The sequence below is a fragment of the Antedon bifida genome, chromosome 8 (assembly GCF_963402885.1).
Source record: "Antedon bifida chromosome 8, ecAntBifi1.1, whole genome shotgun sequence".
Lineage (NCBI taxonomy): Eukaryota > Metazoa > Echinodermata > Crinoidea > Comatulida > Antedonidae > Antedon > Antedon bifida.
In genome coordinates this window covers 12,035,999-12,063,184 of record NC_136233.1, presented here as the reverse complement: position 1 = coordinate 12,063,184, position 27,186 = coordinate 12,035,999, and the positions used below count along the sequence as shown (strand labels likewise).

The window sequence follows — 27,186 nt, the reverse complement described above, 5'->3', positions numbered from 1 at the left end:
ACTTAGTCTTAGCAACATTCTAATACGCATAATTCTTTTTAATCTTTTTCTTATATGAATAACGAAAAGGTGAAGCATCTTTCTCCAGATGTTCTCATATTTATATACCTAAAAATTAATATATTTCAAAGAAGAGCAGTTAATGCCAGACACGAGATATGGTACTTGAAAAATACAATTTTTTGATGTGAAATCTTGTTAAGTTTGAGTATTTCATACCAATCTTTATAAGTCGTAACATCTGGTTTTGTTTTTCGTATATTTCTCTATGAAAAAAAAAGTAAATTAGGATGTTTTACAATTTACTTATTAAGAAATATCTGTTTCACTCATGTCTTGAATAAAACATTACATTATATATACACCATCTCATTTAACCTAATTTAACAGAATGTTCTTTTTAAAATTTCATGTGTATATACTTAGAGTAATAAGTTTATTAATTATACATAGGTTATAAGTTATTAATATTTTATGATACATTCAATGTATCCAACTCTCGTGTGAATTCTTGAGTGTATTTAACAATATGTTTATTTTGGTATGAATAGAAACATCACAGGCACAGAATAAATTCTAAACCGCCCGGTGATATACTGAAATTTAATTAATTATTGAAACGATAAAGATGAGGAAATCTGTGAGAATGAGAAAAAGGTATGAACATGGTGATAAAACATCAAAGATAGATTTTAAATCTTCTTCATTTTGCTAGTCCAGACCAGAAAGTATCAAAAAGTAGACCTACAGAATATTTTTCCTTAAGCCCTGTCTACACTATCAAACTTTATGTGACAACAAAATGTGATGTGCCCATATATGGACACGATGATGTCATATCACCATATTTGGCCATTTCACTACCATACTTGGGTACATCACACTTTTTTTTGTCAAACTAGTTTGATGTGTAGGCAGAGCTACAGATTTTGTGTTGGTGTGATATACAGTATGTAGTTATACCTTTTACATCTTCAATTTTGCATCACTGCATTCCAAAGTGTTTTGGTCCATTCTATTTCTTTGTGTTGTTGATACAAATTATCATTAAAATACAGAAGCACCCAATCATTATTATCTTTACCCCAACCCAGCATACCAATTGCTGTATTGTTTATTTCATTTTCACCACTGACCCAAAGTATTTCCATTATTTTTTATATATGAGGTCATTGACTTCTGTATCTTATGTACTGTACAGTATGTATATATTGGATTTTGATAAGGATCACTACCACAAGTACTATACACTGTATTTTTTGGGGATACATCACCTGTAATTGTAAGAGTTATGTATGTGAGTCATTGTAAACAAATTATGATATTGTTCTCTTTTGTATGAAGAAATAGTTTCATCACCAGAATAAGAGTTTATACAAAAGATACATTGTAATTCGTACCTGGAACCACATGAGCCACACAAATGAATTTTAAATATCTTCAACATGATAACAATTTATTTTTACAATTTTTTTAGGTTAATACTTAGGCCTACTGCACTTTCAAGTACAGTGTGATAATAAAATGTGATGTGCCCATATATGGACATGATGATGTCATATCACTACCATATTTGGGTACTGTGTATCACTACTAACCATAGTTGCAGGAACATCACAGTTTTTTTGTCGAACTAGTTTAATAGTGTCAGTGACAGAGCTTTTAATCATTGAATTGAGGAGTCTTTTTTAATCATTTACTTCAATATGATGGTAACATATTTAATATTTTAGGTCTTAAGAAATTTACGAACTTGTATCAACTCTGTTTGTAACTTTTGGACTTTATTAATATTCTTCCATCAACATTTTTTAATCTTAAGAAATTGGGCAACTAAATTTGATTCTGTTGGGATTCTAAATATAGTAAATATTGTAGATCTGTCATTAATATGCTTACATTGATTTTTTGGATGTTAAGAAATGTAGCAACTAACTTTGATAGAAAACTCTGACAAATTTGTATCAAATCTGTTTGTAACTTTGAACTTTATAGTATACACATATTTTTTACTGCTGGATTGGATAAATTTTAAGCCAGATTGCATATGTCTTGAAAATAAACATTATTTATATCTCTAATAATAGTTTGAGGGTTTATGATGGTATGTTTTTTCTGGTTAACATGACCCTAAGGTGAAATATGCAAACGGCCATAATATTTCTGTACAACTTCATAAATAGAACACGTAATTGCTGTATAATTGCTTTTAACAATTAACTTCTAAAACAATAGATTTCATATATGATTTATGATCCTTATATGGTAATTATTATACGTTTTTTTTGGGTCTCATCGGAAAAAAGTACTTCTACTATAAATCAAATATGAAAACAACTAGAGCGCCAATTAAATTGAAAAATAATGTGACCAGGAGCGCTTCAGTTAAAATGGAAAAAAATAAAATGATGGTGATTCGGGAATTAAATCTTGCGTGAAAACAATGCCGATGGCTTCATAAATAAATTAGAATGCAATTTTTTTTTCTATAGAAATTTTGTCTCTGAAATTAAGTATGCATCAGCGTGGTTGCGAGGTCAATAACCTAGTTGTAGAAACTGTTAAATTCTACCACATAATGATAACACACTTACAAATAAAGCCACGATTCATAGAAATTTATCCATCAATAAAAACCATTTATTCTGCTTCCACTTCTCATTAACAAGTCATTGAAAGTGTCTGCGTATTCAGAACTTTTATTGCCGAATCCACATAATTTGCGATTGTACACTTTTAACCTTATACCATTATACCTGTCGTAACCACAATAAATACCTTGGCCTTTACTGTTTGTTCAATAATTGTTATGGTATAGCAACCTAATCCATATAATTGATTTTGTTACATTGTGCCAAATATGTAAATTTAATTATACTTTTTGAAACTTAAAACATAGTTTAATCTTGCTTTACACAGTAAAACCCCTATTAAGGGAACACATAACGAATGAACAGCAATGTATGTTTCAACACATCAAATCCCTTTTAGGGGACACTTTATGTGGTCCTGGAGGTGTCCCCTTAATAGATGTTTTACTGTGTCATTCTCATCATCAATCATCATTTTGATCAAATTAATTATGTCTTTCAAATCAAAACAACAGTGAATCTACTGCCGTCAAATTCAAATCTTATTTGAAATTTTCAGTTTTGCTACAATTCAAACAAACTCTTACTCTAGTGTAGTATGTTGAAATCATTTTAAATTTTCCTCACAAACTAATTTATTCATGACGATTTTGAATAAAAAAAATCTACCATTTTGATTGAACTGGAACGTAAACACAAGCTTTGCCCGGACGTTGACATGCAAATTCAACGACAACATTAAGAATCACCAGTCCGAGTACATTTGTAACGCAATATCTCAGGATCAGTTCTCCGGGCATTTATAAGTCATCGTGTCGAGTAACTGTCATCTGTAATTCTAAGATAAAAAGATATCTCCTTAAGTAATGTTATTATTTCAGAGAGAATAAAATAGCTTAAACATTTTTTTAAGTAAAATAGATTTAAATTGTTATTAAAATGTATTTTGTGTTAATGCCAACTGTAATTATTATATATTAGATACGTTACAAAAGTGAATTTAAAGTCTTGGCAATATCTGTATCTTTCTATTTTAAAATAGTTTGCAATAGGTACATACTGTATAATTATTTTCAAAACAATTGCTGGTGTTTGTTTTACAAGAATATATTATTATTAAATTTATTCCATTCAATCAATTAAAATAAAATAAATGTATAACTTACTTTATTTCTACTAAATACCAAGAAATAACAAAATCACATCCTATAGGCCTATGTCCACGGTTAATAAACAAATTAAAAACTTGTGATATGATCAACAATGTGACCAGACCAAATTTATTTTGCATATATTGTGAACCTACAATTGATGTTGTGTCAATGATTTTCGTTTTTTTCCTTTACGATTCCAGGAATACTTATACAGTGTTCAACTTTAATTCAAATTTATAGTTATCATTGAAATAAATGAAGGACAGTAAAACAAAATATTGCTAAAATTTTAGGTTCTTCGATTCACGAGATTTGGAGGGTTTGAGTGAACGTTCCAGCTCCCCTTTTTCCTGAAGTGCCCTTTTCAAACTAGAGACTAGCAGCAGCAGACTAGCCTTACTAATGATGGTTAACGCCACCCCTACCGACCCCCGCACCCCCCGTCCCGTTTGTGGTAAACTGAAGCCCCCTGTACAAATCTCTCCTTCAGGCTTGTACATTTTTATTTAGTGTTCATTAACAAGTTCAAATGGCAATAATAAAGTACAACTGTAATTTGAAGACACAAACATCTTTAATTTAAACAAATCATACTGTATAAGAAATAACAATATTTTCATATTAAACTAATGTTATTAATATTTCACACAGACCCAAGTCTACAGAAATAATGGTATAGTTATGATAATTATCTAAACAAAAGATTGTCCAAAAGATATACAACCATATTTATATATAACACAGGATGCTCCATTTACTTGAACCCCAACGCTAATTAGGTGAACTTTGTTTTAAAAACTAATTATTGTCCTATATCAAATGGCTCGTTCATGGTCATAAAATACCTTCGTCAGCCTTTATTTTTGTAACATTTCCATTTTTATGTTATAATTATGAGGAATGGGATTAGATGTGAACAACTTATTGTCACATTTTTCCATGGTTGACATAATTCTACATCGTGCCTAGAGACTGCCCTCTGGCCATCAACTTCACAACCCATACACATAAGTAAAGACAATTCCAGAATTTCATTGTATGTATTTTCCCATTGCCATTAGAGAAAATAAAACAATAAATGAAATCCTAGGCATCTGTTGTTTTTCGCACATTCAACATAATTTATTGCTGTTTTAGCCAGGAAGAATACCCTGCTTCACGTATATTAACGATAAACTATCCCCAGGATATCTCTTATTCGTACAATAGGTACACTCCTCTGTAACCATCTCTCTGGTCTCTTTCAAATTGTATGCGGATTCACGAAAAGCTATTGGCGTTTTTGTTTTATCCTCGACCTAGCAACAGCGCATTATTATGCTTGTGTTCGGTAACATAATGATTCAACCAGCTGCTGGCTTGCTTCTCCCAGAGGCCTAAGTTTGGCTAGCTAACTACGCTAAGTGCAGCTCAACGATCCATTGCATCTATTTGTCATATTCGTGCCTGAATGCTCGAACCGTAACATAGCCTGTCTTTGTCATCATTATCAATCATTCTTAATGTAGGAAGGCTAGCGTTAGTGTGAAATGTCTATGTTTCCCGAGTCGTTTGCACACCGCACAGTAAATGGTGCATAGAATAGCGAAGCATGCCTCGACAGCTTAAAATCATTTTTGTGGGACATTCGAACAGGCATGAGCCGATTATGGCCACTGCCGCTAATTTTCTGTTCTATTTCAACAAACATCAAAGGAGATATTAATGCTCTTCGGTGTGCTTTCAGAAATCAATCAATTACAAACAAATTTCAAAATAATTTCAGTTAATGACATGTGCTAAAAATAAAACAAAACCGATAACAAACATTTTTATTATGAATGTTTATAGAATTGAATTCATAATTTTCTTTGTTCCAGTGTCATTAGTGTTAAAACAATTTGAATAAAGTTTTACACTAAGAATGATGAACATATAGGGTGAGGAATTTAGATCTAAGTGCCATGGGGGACAAATGAGGGACAAATGGGGGTAGATGATTACTTTATGAACAAGACAATGAGGCTAATTAGATAATGATGATTTGTAAATGAGGGAAAAATATGATTATTGATTATTACAGTTTTCAAAATTTAGCCTAAAGAATTGCACCCGAAAGATCACCAGCAGGCATACAGTAGATATTATGTAAATTGCTAATCTATGATGATAATTAAAAATTGGAATTCAGATGTGTATTGGAAAGATTTTAAGGAGCGAAATCACTACTTCAAATATTGACGAAACATTAAAAAACCTTCTAGACAACATAAATAATTTGTTTTCTTTACAGGATGGACAGGTCAACTAATTGTCAAATGTTTCTCACTTCACTGCTTTATCTTGAAAAACATCATTTTATTTGCGTATTGTAATTTTATCCCTTCTAAAGTATCATGTATTATTCAAGTTCGCGATAAGGAATAGAATTAAGGGATTAAGATATAGGAAATCTCTGTTTGAAGTGAAATGTTGTTTACGCAAAGTTATCACTCATTGTGGATCAAGAATTAATGTTCCACGAGAGAACGACTGTCAGCTGTCATCAGAAACCTGGGAACACTTCAATGCGATTTGTCTACCTCACAAAAACTTGCATCTTGATGGTTCAAACGCCCATATTTTAAAATTGCAAAGGGTACAAAATAGAGCTGCACGATTAATACTAGGTGCTGATATTCGAACTCCTGTAAGACAAATGCATTATGATTTAGGTTGGCTAACAATTAAGACAAGAATTGAATATCATACAATTTGTACAATATTTAGATGTTTACAAGAATCTGTACCTTCATACTTATGTGATGTTTTGCAATATATTAGTAGTGTACACAATATTCCAACCAGAAACTATGAAAATAATCTGTTGTATTTGCCCAGATGTAACCTCGAAATATACAAACGCAGTTTTGTTTATTATGGAAGTTCACTCTGGAATGGCCTACCTTATGAATTAAGAAAACAAAACAATTATAACCGTTTTAAATCACTTGTTAAGATTCATTTATTGTTGCCGGTGGTCTAGGATGGTTGCAGTGAAATATATTAAAATATGGTATAAAAGTTATAATAATAATGAGAACATGCATTGAAGTTTAGTTTTAGTTTAAGTTTAGTTTAAGTTGTTTTAAAATTATGTTTTAATGTGTTGTAGGGCCCCTCGGAAGAGCAGTTTTATTTTATTACTGAGAGGGCTACCCTACTGAAAGAAAACGAAATAAATAAATAAAGTAACTAAATTCCTCGTTTTATGTCACCTTTAGCGCCTTTTTCCCAAATTTAATTTATTTTTCTAAATTTACAATGTATAGTACAGTATAACACTGCATTAGAATTTTTTTTTTTATTATTTAATGTACTCTTAATAATTACTCATAGATATATTTCTTAATTTTTCCAAAACATTAACAAATATATACATATTTTACCTAAATACCTTGGTAAAAGAACAGACAAAAAGGAAAGTTAAAAAGAACTACACACAAGTCGTATGTCCATAAGAAAGCATTTTGCGTTTCGTTCTGAAAACAGCTTACATGCCGAGGTTACTTAGACTGCGTGATTGATTCATATTCTTGTCTTGTGCACCATGCTTTAATCATCTATGGTCTATTATTGTTACTGGGATAACATTGTGAACCGTTGTTAAATGTTAAAAGTCAATATCGGTATCAGTCAGGTCTTAGTGTTAGTATAGCAAATGCTGATGATAGAAGTATGATTTGAACTGTTATTTTTTCTTTGGAAATGATTGTCTATCGCAATTATAGTGTAATCTCCGAGAATCTCTTGCGTAAGCATTTTATTTATATCGTAATTTGTATGGTTTTAGAGTCTTTTCTGTAAAAGTATATTAATAAATCAAATCAGTATATCATAGTTTTAAATGTTTTACGAAACAATGGAAATCATTTGCTATTTTAATCAGTAACAAAAATGTGACTTGATGAGACTTGTTATTCCACAAACTAATGTAGATCAAACATTTTGACTTTCTTATATTTTGTCTACACTATCAAACTTTATGTGACAACAAAATGTGATGTGCCCATATATGAACATGGTGATGTCATATCACTACCATATTTGGGCATATCACCACCATATTTGGGCACATCACACTTTTTTTGTCAAACTAGTTTGATAGTGTAGACAGAGCTTTAGACAAATTAATGCGTCCCAACCCAATATAAACTAACCCTGTTCAATTGTATTCTATGTGTAGCCTACAATATATGAAATATTATAATAAATATTATTATTATTGATATCAAAATGTTTTTTGCTAGTTCATGATAGCCCTGAACTGAAGAAGGGGGAAAAACAGCACAAATATACTATAGCAATTTTATGCATTTCAGCAGCCTGGAGTACAGTGCCACTGTAATTTATTCACACACAATTCAACCATTTTTTTTCTTCGCAGCATAAACAGAAAGACAATGTCCTCTTCACCTTGTCTCTTTACAAGCATAAACATATTTCTTATACTAATATACAAGAGCTATAAAAGCCTGATTGAGGGCGACATTTATGCTTGGAAATGTGCTTATTAAAATCTAGGTGTAAACAATTTAATTGCCTCACTTAAATGCTGGCCTTAATCAGATAGAAATTGACACATAAAGAGAAACAAATTTGTTTATAATAACGCACAGTAATTGTAACATGCACATCCTTAGTACAATAGTTCTTCACGTGCATGTTATAAACACATATCTAATATTGTCATCTTTAATAACTAATTTACTTTATAAAAGGAAATTGATAATGGTGGTGAGATAATATACAACCATTATAAGTACATTATTATTTAGATTAATATCGTTTGTGAACTCAAATTCTTATTTTATTGAGGGCTACAAGGAAAAAACTAGTAAAATACCGTGGGAAAAGATTAGATTTGGCAATAGAAACACCAGGTCAGGTCAACTTGTTTCATCTATTATATCTAGTATTAAGCTATTATAATTTATATATGTCTACACAATCAAACTAGTGATGTGCCAAAATATGATAGTGATATGCCCAAATATGGTGGTGGTATGACATCATGTCCATATATGGGCACACTATATATTAACTAGTTTGATAGTGTAGACAGAGCTTAAGAGAAAATATTTCTAAGTTGATTGACCGAAGAAAGAGTATCTCTGTGCCACCAGCTTTAGAACAAACAAAACAAGTGGATGATAAAAAGAGAATACAGTTTTTAAAAAAAGTTTTAAGGGAGGTGGGGTAATTGTAAATAATAACAAATATATCTGTTTTTTAGAATAGAATAGTATACATACATCCTTCCATACTCAAATAAACATTTATAATTGTGTTCATCTTCAATGAACTTCATTATCATCATTTTAATAATTATTGGCTTCACCATCATTGACTTCATCACACAGTTTAAATGACATCTAAGTATATAGAAGAATAGACGAATGCAACTTCATATCTTATATGTTTTCAATCACTACTAAAAATGTACTGCTTTATAATATCCATTAGTTTACTTTTCAAATTATTGCATTTTGAAATTGAAAACAGTTTTAGTTGCCAGGAAATCACAAGAGACACACAATCATTATGAACCTTTTGATTCTGTACAGCAAAATCATTCAACAAGCTACTAAGAGGTTACTGTGATCCAGAAACAATCCCCGCTTCCAAGCCTGCCTTACAACTATTGATTGTTCGCGAATGAGAGCAAATCTGCGGAAAATTGGTGTTTAATCGCAGAGTGGTTCTGGCACTGTTCTTGTCCTTCTTGTTTACAGGCTTTATGAGTCTTGGTTAATTTACCGTGGCTTAATTAACTGACAATATAGTCGTGTGTGCTGTTGTATGCCAGTCATTAAGTAACCAGCTTATCTCTACACTGCTACTGTACACAGATTCTTTGTTGTTAGATTTTGCACCTCTTTAAAGTACCGACAATTGTTTTCCTGTTATTCTTGTTTTTGTATATTGTAGACATTTGAGAAGTCTTTGACAGAGGTTTAAACCTATGAAGCATAAATAATATAAATAAATGTATACTGTGTTTATATTGCATATATAAAATAATTACTAAACTCTTTGTATGTATGATCATACTTTTTTTCCAAGTACATTTATTAATTTTATTCTATTCTATTTTCTCACATTAAAAATAAAGTCAAAAATTTAAATAATTGGACATTTTGTCCAACAGACAGCATCATTTTATTAAACATGTAATAGAAAAAAGGGGAGCTGTTTCATAATATGAATAAGGTAAAATATAAAACACATATAAACATTGCATTCAATCATTTAAGCTATTTTTCAAGGAATGAAATAAATATTAATAAGACCATTGATTATACTAAGCCCTGGAAAGAAATCCCCCAAAGAAATATTTAAACGTAAGTTTAGTTTCAGTTGTACAATGCACTTAGTGAATGCTCTTAACCAAATACCTGTTTAAAGGAAAAGAAATACTTGTCATTCTATAAGCGATGGAAAAAGTTGCACCACAGCCACCTCAATAAAACGCAATTAACAAAGAGCTAAATCACATGAACTACGGCCATTAGCGCACAGAAGGTTAACAGACTGTCTCATATGTTAGGCTTTCTCCTACTCATATTCTGCCATCAACGACTTGGAAAACACACTTCGATTCCGCGGGTATGACAAAAACAAATTAAAATGACCGACTGGCGCGCTCATTTCAGATGTCGATGCCGACGTCACAATGGCGCGGTGATATATCTATGCCGTTTATGTTTAAATTCTTCACTTACGGCTCTGAAGCAATTAGATAGATTGTTTGTGACAAGTTTACCTAAAGAACCTGAGAGCCTCTCTTACATTGGCTTGCCTACCTACTGACTTTGTAGTCTGTTCGAATGATGACACCTAGTGAAAATATATTGAATGAGACATCAAGATATTTGACTGATTTCTATATTAAGTAATCAACATTACTAAGTGATTACTGATCATTTACATCCCATTATTAATTGTTTACATCTTTTCGACGTAACTTATTATTTCTCTTTTTATTCTACTACTTGAGTACCAATGTTGGAACAAATGCAATGCACAAACAAATTCACCACTTATGATATCATTTATTAGTAAATAATATACAAAAAAAATACTCTATACTGTCCAAAATGTTTCATCATATTTGTTTTATTTATTTATTATTCATTCATTTATTCATCATTTTTTTCTTTTTTCCTATTTAATGACAATATCTCATTTACATATTGCATTTGCATTTTTTTTAAATATCTGTTCTAAATATTTTTTTTTATATTATAATATGTTTATGAAAGTTAAGAAAACACACCATCAGCAGCTTTTCCACCTAAGTTATATAGAAACTGAAACAAACAGAAGAAAGAAAAGCAGAACAGATTGTACTTTTAATAAGTGAATAAAAAGTGATGATCTAAATAACAGAAAAATAATTTGTTTGTAGAAAATTAAAGATTTTGTTAAAAAATTATAAATTCAAGATAATATATTGTTTGAAGGTTTGCATGGTGAAATCAAATGTTGATATAAAGTCTGCGGTACACAACGTATATCTGAAAAGAACTGTTGAGTTTCTCAATGTTTTCGATCAATATGCTTTGATCGTCCTCAGGAGTGAGAAATTTATTTAACTCCAATTCTCACTCCTGAGGACGATCAAAGCATATTGATCGAAATGTTGAGAAACTCAACAGTTCTTTTCAGAACTAATATATGTGGTGTACTGCAAAATTTAAGATATTTATGTATTATCTTATTATGAAATATATCATAAAAAACTACAATAAAATATGTTTTATATTACTGAGAAAATGTCATATGTTAGGTAATCTTCATATCTGTATATGAAGATAGAGGGAACATTAATTATTCAAAGCTTTATCAGATACTTCATTATTTATTTAACTCCAAAATGAAAAAACTACTCTCAAAAAATGTTTTGTTATTAATTTTGCATTCTGTATGCTTTGAATGGTTTAAATGTTTAATACAATAAAGAAGTGCTTAGACCTTTGACAAAAGTGGAATAAAAGACTATAACACTTTTATACACACCAACAATGTAAAATCTATTACTTTTCAAACATCAAAGCGAATACTGTAGTTGCCGGCCCAATAAAGTAGTTTTTATTGGTTTTTTTTCTTACAACATGATTCTTGATTTGTTTACTTAAACAATAAGGAAGGAAGTGTTTTCCCATGGAAAAAAAGTTGGGTAAACATCATAAAAACAAATGCACATTATATGTTAAGAACTAGACAGCCAATATTGTCTCTTCCTGACCCTAATAAAAGGTATTGGTTTTGTTGTGATAAACATGATCCATGAATAATTTGAAATATTAAAGGTCGGAGTGGAAATTATCAAATGTGCATTGACCTTCATGCAAAAAGTTCTTAAAACTCTGAATATATTTTTCACTGATTTCATTGTTCATTTCATTTATTTCTCCATTTTTAAATTAAAAAAAATAAAACAATAAAGGTTAATATAAATGATTACTTTTCGCCTCCCCGCAATGGCCGGAGGATCTCCAAAAGCCAAAAAAAAAACATTACAATGCTATATTTTGATATATAATTCAAAGTAGTTCATAACATAAAGTATTAACAAATACTGTATGCTTGAACTTTATAGGCCTGCTTTACAGTTTGCATTCCCTCAAAATGGAGACAAAAATAGCATTTCGAGAAAATATGCTATATTCTGATACAATTAAAGTTTGAAATAAAATTTAGATAAGTGGTTTTAATATAAAAAATTAAATACAGGTTTATGAACTTTACTTACTTCTTAGTTCCATACTTATATCATTTAACTTTAATAGTATTGGGACAAAGAAATCACAGACAACTTAAATTCTATTGTATAATCTTTTATGTATAGTTTATATAAAGTTTGCTTTTAGTGACTGAAATAAGAGAATAAAATGAGATAAATACAATGCTTTCATTAGTCTATTGTAAGTAAAATTGTAACAATAGCCTCTTTGTATTGAATAATAATAATAGACAGTAATAATAGACACATACTCTATTTGCTTTAGAAGTTTTTATTGTACGCTTCATTGAACTTGTATAAGCACTCGTAAAGGCGTATACAGTGAAGACTGTGCGTGCAGATTTTGATCATTCGCATTAGTATTTTTTAAGTGCAGTTTAATATATTTCATTTCAAATATATTTCAATCTATTTTTAAATGATTTCAAAGTGGCTTTTTATCTTCCGTCTTTTTGTACGTTTGGGATGCTCATTTGAAGATATCCAATTTCTGATATTTTTCTTTGTACTTTAATGTCTTTTATTCAAAGTCAAGTGGCATTGAATGAGAGACTAATCATTTGGGATTTGGATAGAATAATTCACAAGATATGTGTGCATTTGTATTGCCCTGTTGGCACTTGTACGCATTTGGTTTGCACTGAATTCTATTTGATGGCGTGTATATGCATTACCACACCTATATTGTGAATAGACATTTACAAAATAAAACACTAAGACAACTTTTGCACGTATTGTACCTCCTGCCACTTTCTTCCATATATTCCATGCATTATGTCTTCTAAATTTGTGCAACATTTAGAGGTCACTACAATATTTGCATTGATCACTGGTTTGATGTGAGAAGCAGTCAATGCTTGCAAACTAGTATTTTTTGCATTTCTCAAATAAACTGCCATGGCAATGGCTTACACAAGTTACGCATATTGGTTCATGAATTGTTTACGAATTTGTAAAGTGTGCATGCTGACACATATTTTTGTACCTCCCGACTTTTCACAATATACCATGCAGTTCCAAAAGCATTTTGAAGATCGGGAGATATTCAGGGTGTAAATTTATTTGATTGAACACTATCTCAATTATAAACTCGTTCCATAACAGTGTGGAAACAAATTATTTTGTTTACATATTTCATTTAAACTTTTAAATGTAACCTTTTTTTTGCTAATATATTAATGTGTTTTTTTTTCTTTCCTTTTTTATGTGATGACTTCACTTATCTTGTCTATTTTCAGGTAAGATTTTGATTATTTGTTTCAATGTTTAGAATAACACTACAGTAATTATAAAGCAGTATAATAATGCACAAAAGTCACATTTAAGTATAAGTATTGAGATCTCTATGGTATAGGGAATTGGTGGTAGGTTCCATTCTTTAAAAAGATCCTAAACTTAGTAAAATATGTAAACATATATAAGTAAATTATAATGATTTTTCTATTTAAAATTTATAAACATATAAAAGTAAATCTTTATAAAAAAAAATTATAAAGATTTTTCTACTTGAAATGACAGATGTAAACTGATTAGAATAATATACCATTGCGAATCCATTCCAATGTTTATACATTATATATATTGTATATTTATTTGAACATACTTGGTTTATTCATTATTGGTAACTATCATATTCATATGACATAGATAGCTTTTAAGAACCATCAATCAAAAATGGTTTGCTAGGTTACAATTTATGATTGACAAGCAGTCAGTCATATCTACCAAAATACAGCAACTTTATATTGCCATGATTCTGTTAGCTGTACTCCTGTATGCCACTGACGATGCTTAGGCTTGGTGTTGGACTTTCCCCACTTAATTATGGTCGCTGATGGTGATTAGCAGTACAAACAGTATTTATCCAAATTATATTGGATTATTTCAGAAATAACTAATTTATATTCATACAGCTGAATTTTCTTTTTGTTACTTTTTCATATTTATTCTTATTCAAAGCTAGGTTAATTGAATAGCGCCATCTACAAACAAACATAAAATATTTATTACCTGTATTTACGAATGACAGAGAAATTTGCATGCATAGCATAGTTTTCTTTTCATAATTACATGTTTGTACAATAATTGTTTGTGTTATCAATATTGTTAAATTGAAGTGACTGCCAAAAAAATTTGAAATCCATGCAACAACAAATAACTATTTACATACAGGATCATATGATGAACATTTTCACTATCATTATCACATGCAGGATCCGCCCCTGACATGGTTGTGATGGCATAGGTATTTATAGAAAGGTACTGTATATCAACATATTGAAGACATTCGTGCACAAGTTGCGGAAATTTCCCAATACAAATTGATTGTAGATAATTTATTTCAAGTGGCCATAACTGTATGCGAATCAACATTTTCACTTTATTTAAACAAAGTTCCTTGTACTTTCGAAGGTCAGCAATAAAATTGTTTAAATCTAGGTTGATAAATATGCAGTTTGCCGCTGACCTAAGTCTGTTTAAAAAATTATTTTGGGACACATTGTAATAATCTAATAGAAGACCATATTGCTTGTTCTCTATGAAATGAAAAGAGAATTGAAAATCGTCGCCAGCTGGTTGTGAAGTTGGAAATGTAGTTTGATTTAGTAGACTGTTTGATGTTGATGACAGTAAAAAGCATCTTGCCTGCCCCAGCGTGTCACCAATGTACTTACTGGGATTAGAGAGAATCATTAGAATTATAAGGTTAATTTTAAATATACATGTAAACAAATCTATCTGACATTTATTGCTATTTAAATGTTTAAAATATTCACAAGATTTGATATATTTTTTAAAAGATCAATATATTAAAATCGTTAATAAAATAAAGCAATTTAAGATAAAGCGTTTAACTAAATTTATTTTTCAATAGATTAAAAAACAAAATGAATTTTAACAGCTTTTAAATTATAGGTTTCTGATATATTAAGATAAGATTAAATCCTTTGTAAAATACTTATTTCCTCAATCTCAAACGTTTTCATTTTGTTTTCTACATTTTCCACATATTACTGCACAATCATTTAGAAGCTTTTGTAACTTTTTCAACAAAACTCTGCAGTATACTACAATTTTTATTGGTAGTACAATCACAAACTGATTGGTATCAGTTGAATTAGGTACTTAAACGTTAGTTTACACTGTTAAGTGCTACTTATCAGAATTCTTCTTTAGAACTTTTATAAGGTTCATTGACTTTCAGCGTACTGACGATCATTTATAAAGCAATTACAAAGGAATTAGTTGATTGTTATCATCTAAATAGACTTTCATCGGTAGGATGATTATCAATTTGTTATTTGTGTCCCTATTCTATTGAATTTTCTATTCAGGTTCAGAAATATTTTCTAGTTACTTACTGTATATAATATTAAGTCCTAGTTTTCTTGTGATATTGAAGTGACATTTTCTTAACTAAATAAAAATTCTTCCTTTTAGTTGGCAAAAACTCCATGTGAAGTAATTATGTATAAAATGTAACGTTTCCTTGAAAAGGTTTTTCCACAAAAACTATATGATTATTTTTCTACAGTGATGTCTTCCATTATGAGCTTCTTAAGGATTTTAATTTATGAACATAACAAGCTTGAAAGTTTTTCAAACGAACCCCATTTGTATAAAAACACTTTCTGAAGAGGCCTACCATTTTCAAACAAAAGATCAACAGAGTAATTGGTATTTTGTATTTGGGTAAATATACATGTCTAACTAGCCCAGATTATGACAACTGTTGTGGAAAACTGAACCATGCTGCAAAAACTCTGGCATATAACTGTACCAATACTCTGCATCATAAACTTTCAAAAGTACAATATTTTATACCGGTGGTAGTAGATACTGTAATGTTGTTATTAGTTCACAGAATACAGCACATATCTATGTTCTGGTTCCATATTCCCTGTATTCCAGGGTAGCTACTGCTTTTGCAACTAGGCCTAGCAATAAGGCAGTCGTCAAATCACCAAACTGGTAGTACGGGCTCATATTAACCATCATGACATAAACAATTATATGCGATACCTATTCCAATAATGACACCTCCAATAACACCTGTTTGTTTTGTTCTGAGTTTTTCATTTTCTTCTCTGTTGTTTCTTTTGTTTTCATATGAACCAACCTAGCTAGCACTTTAGGTTTTGCTTTAGTACAAATCATTTAAATTGTTTTGTATAATATCTTGAGATTTGCAATGACAAATGAGTTTTTATCATGTTTTCATGCTTCAGTGATCACACTTATTCGGTCTTTTTGATAGTAAATAGGCCTGAAAGGCGAAAACTTTGTTACAGTTCTTTCTAGGCCTTTTCAGGAGTTTTTATTTCACTTGAGCTTTTAATTTGATATCGGTTTTTGTAGCTGTGAGGGGAAACATGCATTTAATTCCATCTTAATACCAATGTACACTACCCTACGGTCATAGCCGTAGTAATCTCGGAGCTTGAAGCATTTCGGGCAAACAATACCTGTATTCTCTTACTTAATCCTTAGCAATACATCATTCAGGCCAACAATATGTAAATAAAACACTTCATCATAGGTTTGTTAAGGTCGTGCAAGTGTGTGTTTGCGTAGTGGAGATATTTACAGTATTCAAAGGACGGGTGACGATGGTGAGTTCAGAGTTTGCGTTGGCCGGAGGACAGAAAGGCATAGTTTATGAAATAGAATTGGACATTATTATGATTGATCAGTTAAACAGTACTAAAGTGTTAGTTTAATATTGTGTAGTTTCAGATATCATATTTTCTAAACTTTTAAATCTACTGATTCTAATTAGTCTAGTTTTCTTTTCAAAGATTATCAACCTTTTTCAATCTGCATTTGAGTTTGTAAATTCTGTATTTCATTCATAAAACATTCAGCTTATTATTGCCAAAATGTATGATATAATCTTTAAAACTTATGAATAAATTAAGATGCATATGCCATTGTTATTTTCAACTGTGTTGCTTTGAAATTTGTTTAAAATTCTATTTTATTTGATATCATTACTGTATTGTATTGTTAAACACGTACAAATGTGAAATAGCCAAATTTTATGATGTAATCTTGATCTTATGAATATATAAGCAGCTATTATGCCATTGTTATTTTTCGATGTTCTTAATTCATATAATGATAACAATATTTTGATATGCAAAATTAGGAATTTGTTTGTTGCTACAACCACATGTGGACAAAGCACAAAATAGAAAGAAAAACGTGCCTGAAAAAGATGCAAGGAGGTATAGTTGTCTGTTTTCATAGCGAGTTATGAGTGTAATGCAATATTTACCTTCAGCAAAAAGCAGCTCGCATAACATTTAAAACACTTTTAAACTAATTTCTCAGCTTGTCACCTACTTCTAGCCAATTTTTTCTAACAACAGACTCAAGCAGTGTAGACATGGCTAGCCCTAGTATTACATATCAAAATCTCTCTTGTGGTCATGCGTACCGTAGCCCCTGGGAAAACGTGGCCTCACTGTCTTGTCCAAGACTCATCTTATATTTCCTCCTTGGGGCCTAGCTCATATCCCATCAAATAATTGTTATAGAATGTCTCATATTTGTCTTTGTGTGCCAATTTTCTTCACTGTTATTCTATCGTGCTTCCTAATGATTGTAAATTTAACTGCAGTTCAAATTTATCCTCTTCCTCGCTAAACATTTTAAAAACATGAACATATTAATCTATGAAAATGTATATCTTGCAAATATGTAGGTTAATAAAAATATTGATACAATACAACAATGCATAGTTTAACATCTGTCTGTTACCTTTGATGAGCGGTAAATGAACAAAAGAAAAAATATGTATCTGATTATTATGGGTTATCACTTGTTTTGGGTGATTTTATATATATTTTCTTTCTATTGTTAAAGCCATATGGGCTAGATTGATTGATCATGAAATCACAAGAGTATTGTCTTCATTAACCCAGATGCTAGGGTTAAAACTCAAAATACCACATTAATCTATCAAAAGTACATATATTATGTGAATTTACTGATCTGATTCAATTTAATTTTGAATATATAAGTTGAATGCACTAATAACAGTATGTTGTTTTTATATACTTTGGATATACAGTAATCTAATGATACTGCAGTACTTATAGATTTCCTTAGAAAAGAATTTATTAGAAAAATTGTACTATTTTTCCATTTTTTAATGAGGTTAATTGTCTTCTACTTTCTCAGAATATACAATATTTTTTTATTGGAAGGAATAGTAAAATTGGCGAACACATTTAGCCAAGGATACGTTTTACAGATTTTATAGAACAAATTATAACGAAAACTACTACTATTGTTATAGAAATAACTATAGTAATAGCTAATACCAATATTAAGTCACAGTTTATTTTTTACATGTAAAGGAGACTGAAGAAGAAATAGAACTTTTTGAGACTGAAGCCAAGAACAACAACAATCTATGAGGAAAATTGAAAGTGGAGTAACACAGAGTCTTCTTCGTTTCTTTGTTTGAATTGAATTGAATGCATTTATCATTTTAAAAAATTGGCATTATTTTTATAATATCCTTTTCTGGTAGTAATTTATTAATTACTATATATTTATTTAAATTTCATTAATAGTCCAAATAAAGGAAATCCACTTGTGTTGTCTTTAAACTAGTAAACCAGTACGGTATTTATGCTAATTAAGCTGATATTAGTACATGAACTATTTAGTTGTAGCATGTGTAGTCATAATATACATAACTAGTCTGTTATACTCAAACCACAAGATTTACCATAAAAGCTTCCTGAGCCTTGTTTTGGTGAAGGGCAAATAGGATTGGTTTTAAAAACAAACACATGATTGAGTCAGCTCAACACTGCTAGTAAAGTTCAAAAGTTTGTCTAAAGCGTTTAAAAGGAATCTGTGAAAATAAAGAAACAGTTATTACAGTAAGAAGAATGAACAAACACCATATGAACTCACAATTACCGATGCATTAAAGACAAAAAGATTTCACACAAAGAATAGTTGAACTGATTATGTTTAAGTAACATAAGAGAAACTAATTCCAAATAGTGACTTCCCTCTCATTATTTTGTTAGACACCCTTTTTGTTTTAAAAGCATTATACATTTTTCTGAAGTTAATTGACTGTACTGCTCTATTTAGTAACATGTTAGTATATTCTTTAATTCTATTGATTACTCGGCTCGTTTCTTTAATCTTTATAATGCTAAAGTACTGGTAAATTACACCTTGTTGAAAACCTTTTGTAAAGAATGGGAGATTAACTGCCAGTGGTGTATCCTAGTAAATGAAACAAGAGCTCAGAACTTTTGTACAACCTTTGTCTGTGACAGATAAACTATTAAGCGAGATATTCGGATCACAATGCGTGATCAATATCTGCTTTATACTTATGTTTCAACAACGTTTTCAACATTTGTTTGTTATTAATTGCTTTTAAATCCGTGTGCGATATCGGTCATAGGAGGATGAAAGCAGGGTCGGTATTTGATCTAGCATCAAGAAGTATCAAAAGATTAAGCATATCATACTTTTTCTCTCATTGTAACAGTTTGCCTGTAGGCATCTTGATTCCATTGGTGAACAGTTCTAGAAATAGATCCATTTATATCCGAACTGTTCCATTTACTTTGTAGGGGTGTTTTCTAACTGAACAACTCTGTTGTTTCTCTTTTTATCATAAGCACAATCTGGTTAAGATATGCAAGTAAGTCAACATAAATGTTATAAATTGACAATAAAAATCAATCAAAAATCTTCAGGCTTGGATTTCTTCATAATTTGATAACCAATTGAACTCAAATGTTCTGTCTATTGCAATAGTAAAAATGTCATTAAAAATGCTGAATTATATCAGGTATGTGGTTTTATTACTCACATTACCACAGACTTGAAGGTTAACAATTGAAGATTGTATTTCAAGGAGGAAATGTGGAATAATGGGTCTCATTTAAATCACAGTGGTTAAGTCTGGTGTTGCAAGTAAACTGCTTTTGTTCTACAATCATATTTGCATTTGAGATGATCCATGGTAAATGTCTCCAAGGAGGGGGTTTTCCTCTAAGCATGTGATAAAGAGAGCTAGCCATTCAACTTGCTGTTGTGTTCCAGATAATGCTCTGGAAAATTATCTCTATTCTTTCCTAGTATCTTTACCTCGAAACTCAAATTAACATTTATTCATAAACACAGCATGATAATATTAGTTGCACCTGTTTTCGTAAACAGTAAATTTAAACAATTAAAGTTGTTGAGTGCAACTAATATAAAAGTGTTTCAAATAAACACTATTTTCTAACAATGTTTTTGTGCCTTTGTTGTTTCTGTTCCTTACATACAATCTCTTCTCAATTGACATATATTCCAGTCATAATTGAGTACTCTTGCATTAAATCTTTCTGAGATTTTACCCCAATGTAATTATATTAATCTTGCGTTAAAATGTTTTATCTTTCTGAGATCTTACCCCAATGTAATTATTATATTATATATAGTAGTTAATGAGCGTTATATTTGTATTTGTCAAAATGCAAGTTGATTAACAATAAACAATTGACAAAGATAAGTTATGGAAACACAGTTAAATAAGGGAGATGTATCTCCCTGTTATAAATGGATATTTATTGGTATTTGGTTTACAACTGATAATGCTTTATATTGCAAGGTCATAGAAACCTCTTGTTTTCTGTACATTTCATCTGAAATGATACCACTACAAACAAACCACCTAATTGACACCTCTATGGAGGTCTTGTTGATGACAATTGTAGAAGGCCAAATAATACATAAATTATTGTACACACCTGAATGTCTTGTCATTCTTTAAACAAAGATTACCTGCATTATAGACAAAGAAATGAGGGGAAAAACTATAGAAACTCCACATGTTATATTTACCATAATTTGTATGCAATACCAAAACATTCTTATATTTTTTAACATTAGTTAAAAAGGGATCCCACAATATCATAGAAACAACATATGTGAAGGATAAAGGAAGACGAATAATGCTTATCATAAGAGTGTTTATGGATATGTTTTACCATCTGATTGGCTAGCACCTTTCACTACTATACTAATTTCACCCTAAATAACCACTCATTTCACCTTCAATCAACATCAACTCATTTCACCCAAAATGTCAAAAAGACAACATCAACAATTAATTTCATTCCTAATATAAGTGGTTTTTAAAATTATTGAATGATTTTATTAGTTATAATTAATATGTAATTATATAAATGTGGGATACTTAGATTATTTGTCATTATATTCAATATACATAACTCAACATAATATTGTTATTTCTAGTTGTAAAGAATTTAAAAAATCAGTCAGGCATTGGTTGCTGACACAGACACATGCTTGCTTGAGTCCTGGTGAGGACTAAATAGTTTGCATGCTTTCTTTCAATTTTATGAAGCATGATAATAAATCGAAAACTTAATGTTCACACTTTCACTGCAGCATTGTTGCTCTCTAGGTGATTTTAAATGTGTGATTCAATGTTTTATTATAACCATATTTTGCACTTAGATTAAAACACCCCTCTCATGATAATGTAGCAGGCCCAAGCAAATCTCCCAGTAGCTACACAGTTGGTTTACTTGTTCAGTGCCATTCAAGGCAAGAGGCAAACATCACACAGCCTAGTTTCTTGTGTTTCCACTGTTTTGCTATGTGTTATCAAAAGCGAGTATATTTTATGAACCTTGTTTAATTGTTTTGCGGACCAGCTTTGATTTCAACCGATAGAATAACTTGATTTCACTTGCTAGGCTGATTTTGGACAACACAGCTGCCAAACTTCTGATAGGCTACCATTTGCATCATTAAATATTCGTTGATGTTGTTTTTAAACATGCTTACAAACCTTTTAATCTAGGAGTCTGTATGTAAAGGAATGTCTGCTGTTTGATTCAAGAACAAGGTGTTTTTTTTGGTGGCATTAATTTTTACAGGAAAAAAAAAACAGTTTGTGGATATAACTATATAAATGAACTTGAACACAAACATTGGGAGATAAATTTTATCAGAGAAATGAAAAAATATATAATCGTGCATCGTACAAGATATTTACACATTTTTTAGACAAAACACGATCTGGTGTGCCGACGATCTTTCAAATCGGGATCCATATTGAGTTTTCAATGCTAATTTTCAGTTCTATTTATTTGGATAAAATACAAAGTTAAGAAGATGTATTGCAAATATATGGAGAGACTTGTAGTTCTGTATTTCACCATCCTCTATTTCTCAGTGTCAGGTAGGTCTTTAAAAAAATTACATTTTTTTCTCTGAAAGCTTATGAATTATTCATTTTTCTACATGTCAAAATGTATCTTAGATTAACTTACTTACAATAGAGGTATTGTATTCCAAATGATAAGGATGAATTCTTTATTGTCATTGATAAGTGGTCTCTAATTAATTGTTTATGTCATCAGATCTTTGAAAAAGAAAATTGATTTAAACAAACTTTGAAATTGCATGTGAGTGAATTATGATAAGATCTTTAAGTATTGATTTTCTTTTTGTTTAGCAACTTCTAGAAGTGTGACCATGGTTTGGAATTGTCTGCTGTTTTACTTAAGCTTTTTGCAAAATATTAAGTCATTAGATAAAAATATAATTATTCAAATCGTTCAAATATAAATAATAGAATGTTTTTCATATTTGCTAATTCGTTAAATCGCTTTAAAAAAATTCTATAGAAAATATGAACTTTGAGTGGCCATGGAAAAAGTCATTTGTATTGTGGTTTGATCCACTGTTTCACCTGTAGTACTAGTAGACAATGTTTTGGTAGAGAAAGATAATTAAAGTTTAAAAAATTTTGTTCAGATTTAGCTATTGTTTAAATTGTTTAATAATACTTATATAGAAAATGTACAGTATGATGAGTGACCATGGAACAAGTCATTGTGGAAATGATTTGTCTGCTTCACCTGGTCCTTGCCATTTATATATCATCATTTTAGGAGCTTTTTTATCTTCGTCTGCTATCTTGTACTAGCGTTTTATGTAGGTGTTTATTACCTTTACAATACTAGCCACTTCCTTCCACTTCTGTGGTCTAACTAATCTAAACACCAAATTAAAACAACAGTTGCATAATAAACATGCATATCTTTCATTTGATTATCAAGCTGTTTTATTGTTTTCATCGATATATTTATTTGTTTGTCCTAATCTAATACTAATTTTGAATTGAAAGTACAAAAACAATGCTACTGTGTGCTGTTAATATATATAACATGTTATTATATCTATTCATATTTTAAGAAAGAAATTGCGTAGTTATTATTATTATTAATAATCATAATAATTACTCGTTATTTATCATACTAATATCTTAATGAGATATTACAAATTATTGTTTAAGAAGAGTTAATAGTGGAACATTATATACAGATTAGAGTTAATATATGTAGAAATAATCAATAATTATTAAATATTAAGACTACTGTATGATGATATAGGGAAATACTATGTGGAATTGGTGCATGATATATTAATTATGAATGCATTTAGTAGGAAACAGTGTTATTTAAGAGGTCATCTCTGCAATATGATCAGTGGTCTCAGTAAATTATTCAAAAATTGATCAGAAATTTGTCTGTGGTTGTAAGGTAACCCAGTATTTGGCAACTTCATTATTCATGATTTATCTCTGATTTGTCCAAAAAACCCCCCTTCGATTTGTAATTACTAATAGTATTAGGCAACTTTTATTATTAATGATGATTATCTTCCATTTAACATAAAAACTGTTCCAAGATACCAGTAGTAATAGAGTAAGTATAGGCAACTATACAAATTTTATCACAATGCTATATAATTGTGTATGATACTGGTTGGTAGATGTTATTATGATACCATGGTGACTAAAAGTGTTTATTTTTATATAATATATATCACTTTGATAATTACATAATTTTATGATAACATTACAAAGTTGTTAGATGTTATTTTGGATAATTTTCTAGTAGTCTTCATTATCCATGCTTTAGTATGCTTTATTCTTGGCGACACATTTTTTCTTCGAAAATCAAGTATTGTATGTCAGTTCACTATTGTTTTTTTTCTTTTGTAATGCTACTTATCCTTATCAAACTTATGTATTTGGTTTCTTATTGATAATTATCCAGTGGCAGTGTATCCCCAAAACAGTTTTCAGAATAAAAGGAAAAATTGACCATCTTGTGTACAGACCAATCTCCACTAAGGTACACTATAAAATATAAGTACTGTACTTGTCAATTATAGAATCAAGTTATTGAATTTCAATGATGGATCTGAAGCTTCCATCGGCTTTTTAATGTTATTGAACTTAACACTTTGGCAGTTCAATTTGGGCCTTCAAATCGATGTGTTTTCTAGGCTTCAGAAGTCTCCCCTCTGGCTTAGCCTTGGAAAATGTGTCAGCCTAACGAACGTGTTCAAAATGCCACATTTCCTAAACCTTTCAGCTTCAAATATTTCTATTATGATATAGGAAAGATTTTTGATTAATGTTGATTTTTCAATTATGTCTGCTAAGATATTTGGAACATAATCGCTGCAAATTATGTTACGTAGTCTAAAACTGTCAGCTGTTGAGTTTGTTTTCTGCAACAGGAGCTTATTTTTCTTTCAAAATGACATTATATATTTTCCAGTTTGTGGGTGGTTTTAAGAATTAGGAAAAGAAGTATATTAAAGGAAAATGTCTGTGATAAGAGAGATGTGTAGTTTGCCCTTGAAACGAATTGATCTATGTTTTTCTCATTAACAAAATCAACTATATCCCAAATAATAATGACATTTTCCCCCTAGAAACGTCCGGTTAATACTTACTACTAGAATACTACAACACCCTTTGTCATTCAAAAAAATGATATTGATTGTCAACTATATTGATACAGTTTTCTATTTAGGTCTTAATTAGTGTGATTTTTCGGGGGTGGTAAACGCCTAGACAGTTAGGCTACTTGCTATTGAACCTGACAGACAATACAAGTGTGCTTTTCCTACATGATTTTAATTACTCCGCCTAATGAGATTAGGTAATGTCTTTTATACAATGTTTACGACTATTAGGTATGCAACCTTACAAATCTACATAAAAATGTACAAGCGCGCAAATCACAGTTTCAGACAATAAACAATAGTATCTTTCTTAATCTTGATATTCTGTGCTACATATAATTCATGCTCTATAAAGTTTATGAACACTGTTTCAATAACAACTTGATTGTTCCAACCATTTGCCTGGGGATGTTATACACCCTTTTTCCTAGTGCCCTTTTCAATCTAGACCAGCAGTGAAAGTGCTAGAATATTGGTATAACTTATGTAATTTCTGGCCAAACCCACAAAACCAGCAGGCTAATTTTATCTCCTAAGCTACACCTAAAACAAACTGAGATTTGAGGAAAAAGACCCTACTTTAAGAATCCTGGAAAGATGGGTATTCCTTTACTTCACATTGTGTCATCTCTGTTTAATTGATGTTTATAACCAAGATTTGTTTTCATTGGAGTTCAGCTTCCTTCAACTTTATTACCTGTATATTTTTCTCTAAAGGCATTTATGTCCGTATATTTGCATTCACGCAAATCAGCCGCTGTAAAATCTCATAATAATTTAAAGGTTTTATTTTTAAATGGGAAGGCTATAAAACGATGTTTAGTTTTCTGGCGTCAAGCTAACCTAACAAAATGTATAGAAAATATTTGAAATAGTTGCAACATGTCTTTACAATTTTTACAATTGGATGGGACATTTAGAAATTTGTGACAAAGGATCTGTTTTGTACTTTACTCTTTTACTTTATAGTAAGAATTATTTACTGTGAATACAGTTTAGATAGAAATACAGAAAGATATACAATGATATTAATTACATTAGGAATACCACACAAAATAACAATCATTTGTAAGCTACCAACCCCGATCATCGACAAACGAAAGATGAATGAAACGGTAACAACACGTTCGACTAACAAGGAAAGTAAATTGTTCATTAAATCCAACAAGTTTTTATCAGTTGCCCAATCAGATTTACCAGCAGATAACTGGTTCTGGGGTGTTTACACTAGTATAGCATTATTGCACACTTGGGAGTTTGCTGTATTTATATTATGTTATGACATTTAACCACCTGCATTTATGCATCTGGTATTATGGTTGACACAGGCAGCATCAAGATTTTTCTGTTTAACCTTTAACCACCTTTTTACCCTAACATTTTTTTGTTCAATTGAGCAAATAAATACATTTTAATCACATCAAAATATTATTATATAGTTATGAAAATACTGGTGTACATTATTAAATCTTAGAGACTATTTTCTGCATGATTAATCATACTAAACAAACAACTTTCCCATTTGGATAAAACTACTTACAGTACATGACTTTTCTGGAAAAGTCAGTTGGATAAAAAGATAAACAAATGTTTTTGCTTCAGAATAACCATGGAAATATCATACCCTGCAATAAATCTTGAATAAACATATATATGTAGAATCTGCAACATTCATCAGCTTGAATTTTAAAGGCAATAACTAGCCATTACAGTAAATTCTTCCCCCACACAGAGCATCAACAAATTTTATTTCTTTTTCACTGACAACAGTGAGGAGCAAAGTTGATCTCAATACAATTTATGTGATTTTCTGATAAAAACAACTTGGAAAATTCTTTAGGAGAGA

The 27,186-nt window shown here is 30.3% G+C and overlaps 1 protein-coding gene across 6 annotated transcripts in view; it reads left to right on the top strand.

The window, feature by feature from the left end:
- The window catches only part of LOC144850003 (protein sax-3-like), a 229,442-nt gene that overhangs the window by 112,549 nt on the left and 89,707 nt on the right, over positions 1–27,186 (top strand). Inside the window, exon 1 of one of the 6 annotated variants that reach the window (XM_078707157.1) lies at positions 21,966–22,755. The exons of the other annotated variants lie outside the window; for them this stretch is intronic. Coding sequence (XP_078563283.1) covers positions 22,689–22,755 — 67 coding nt within the window. The 5' untranslated portion in view covers positions 21,966–22,688. Of the gene's footprint in view, positions 1–21,965; positions 22,756–27,186 lie in introns of those variants that run through there. 6 annotated transcript variants of the gene reach the window in all.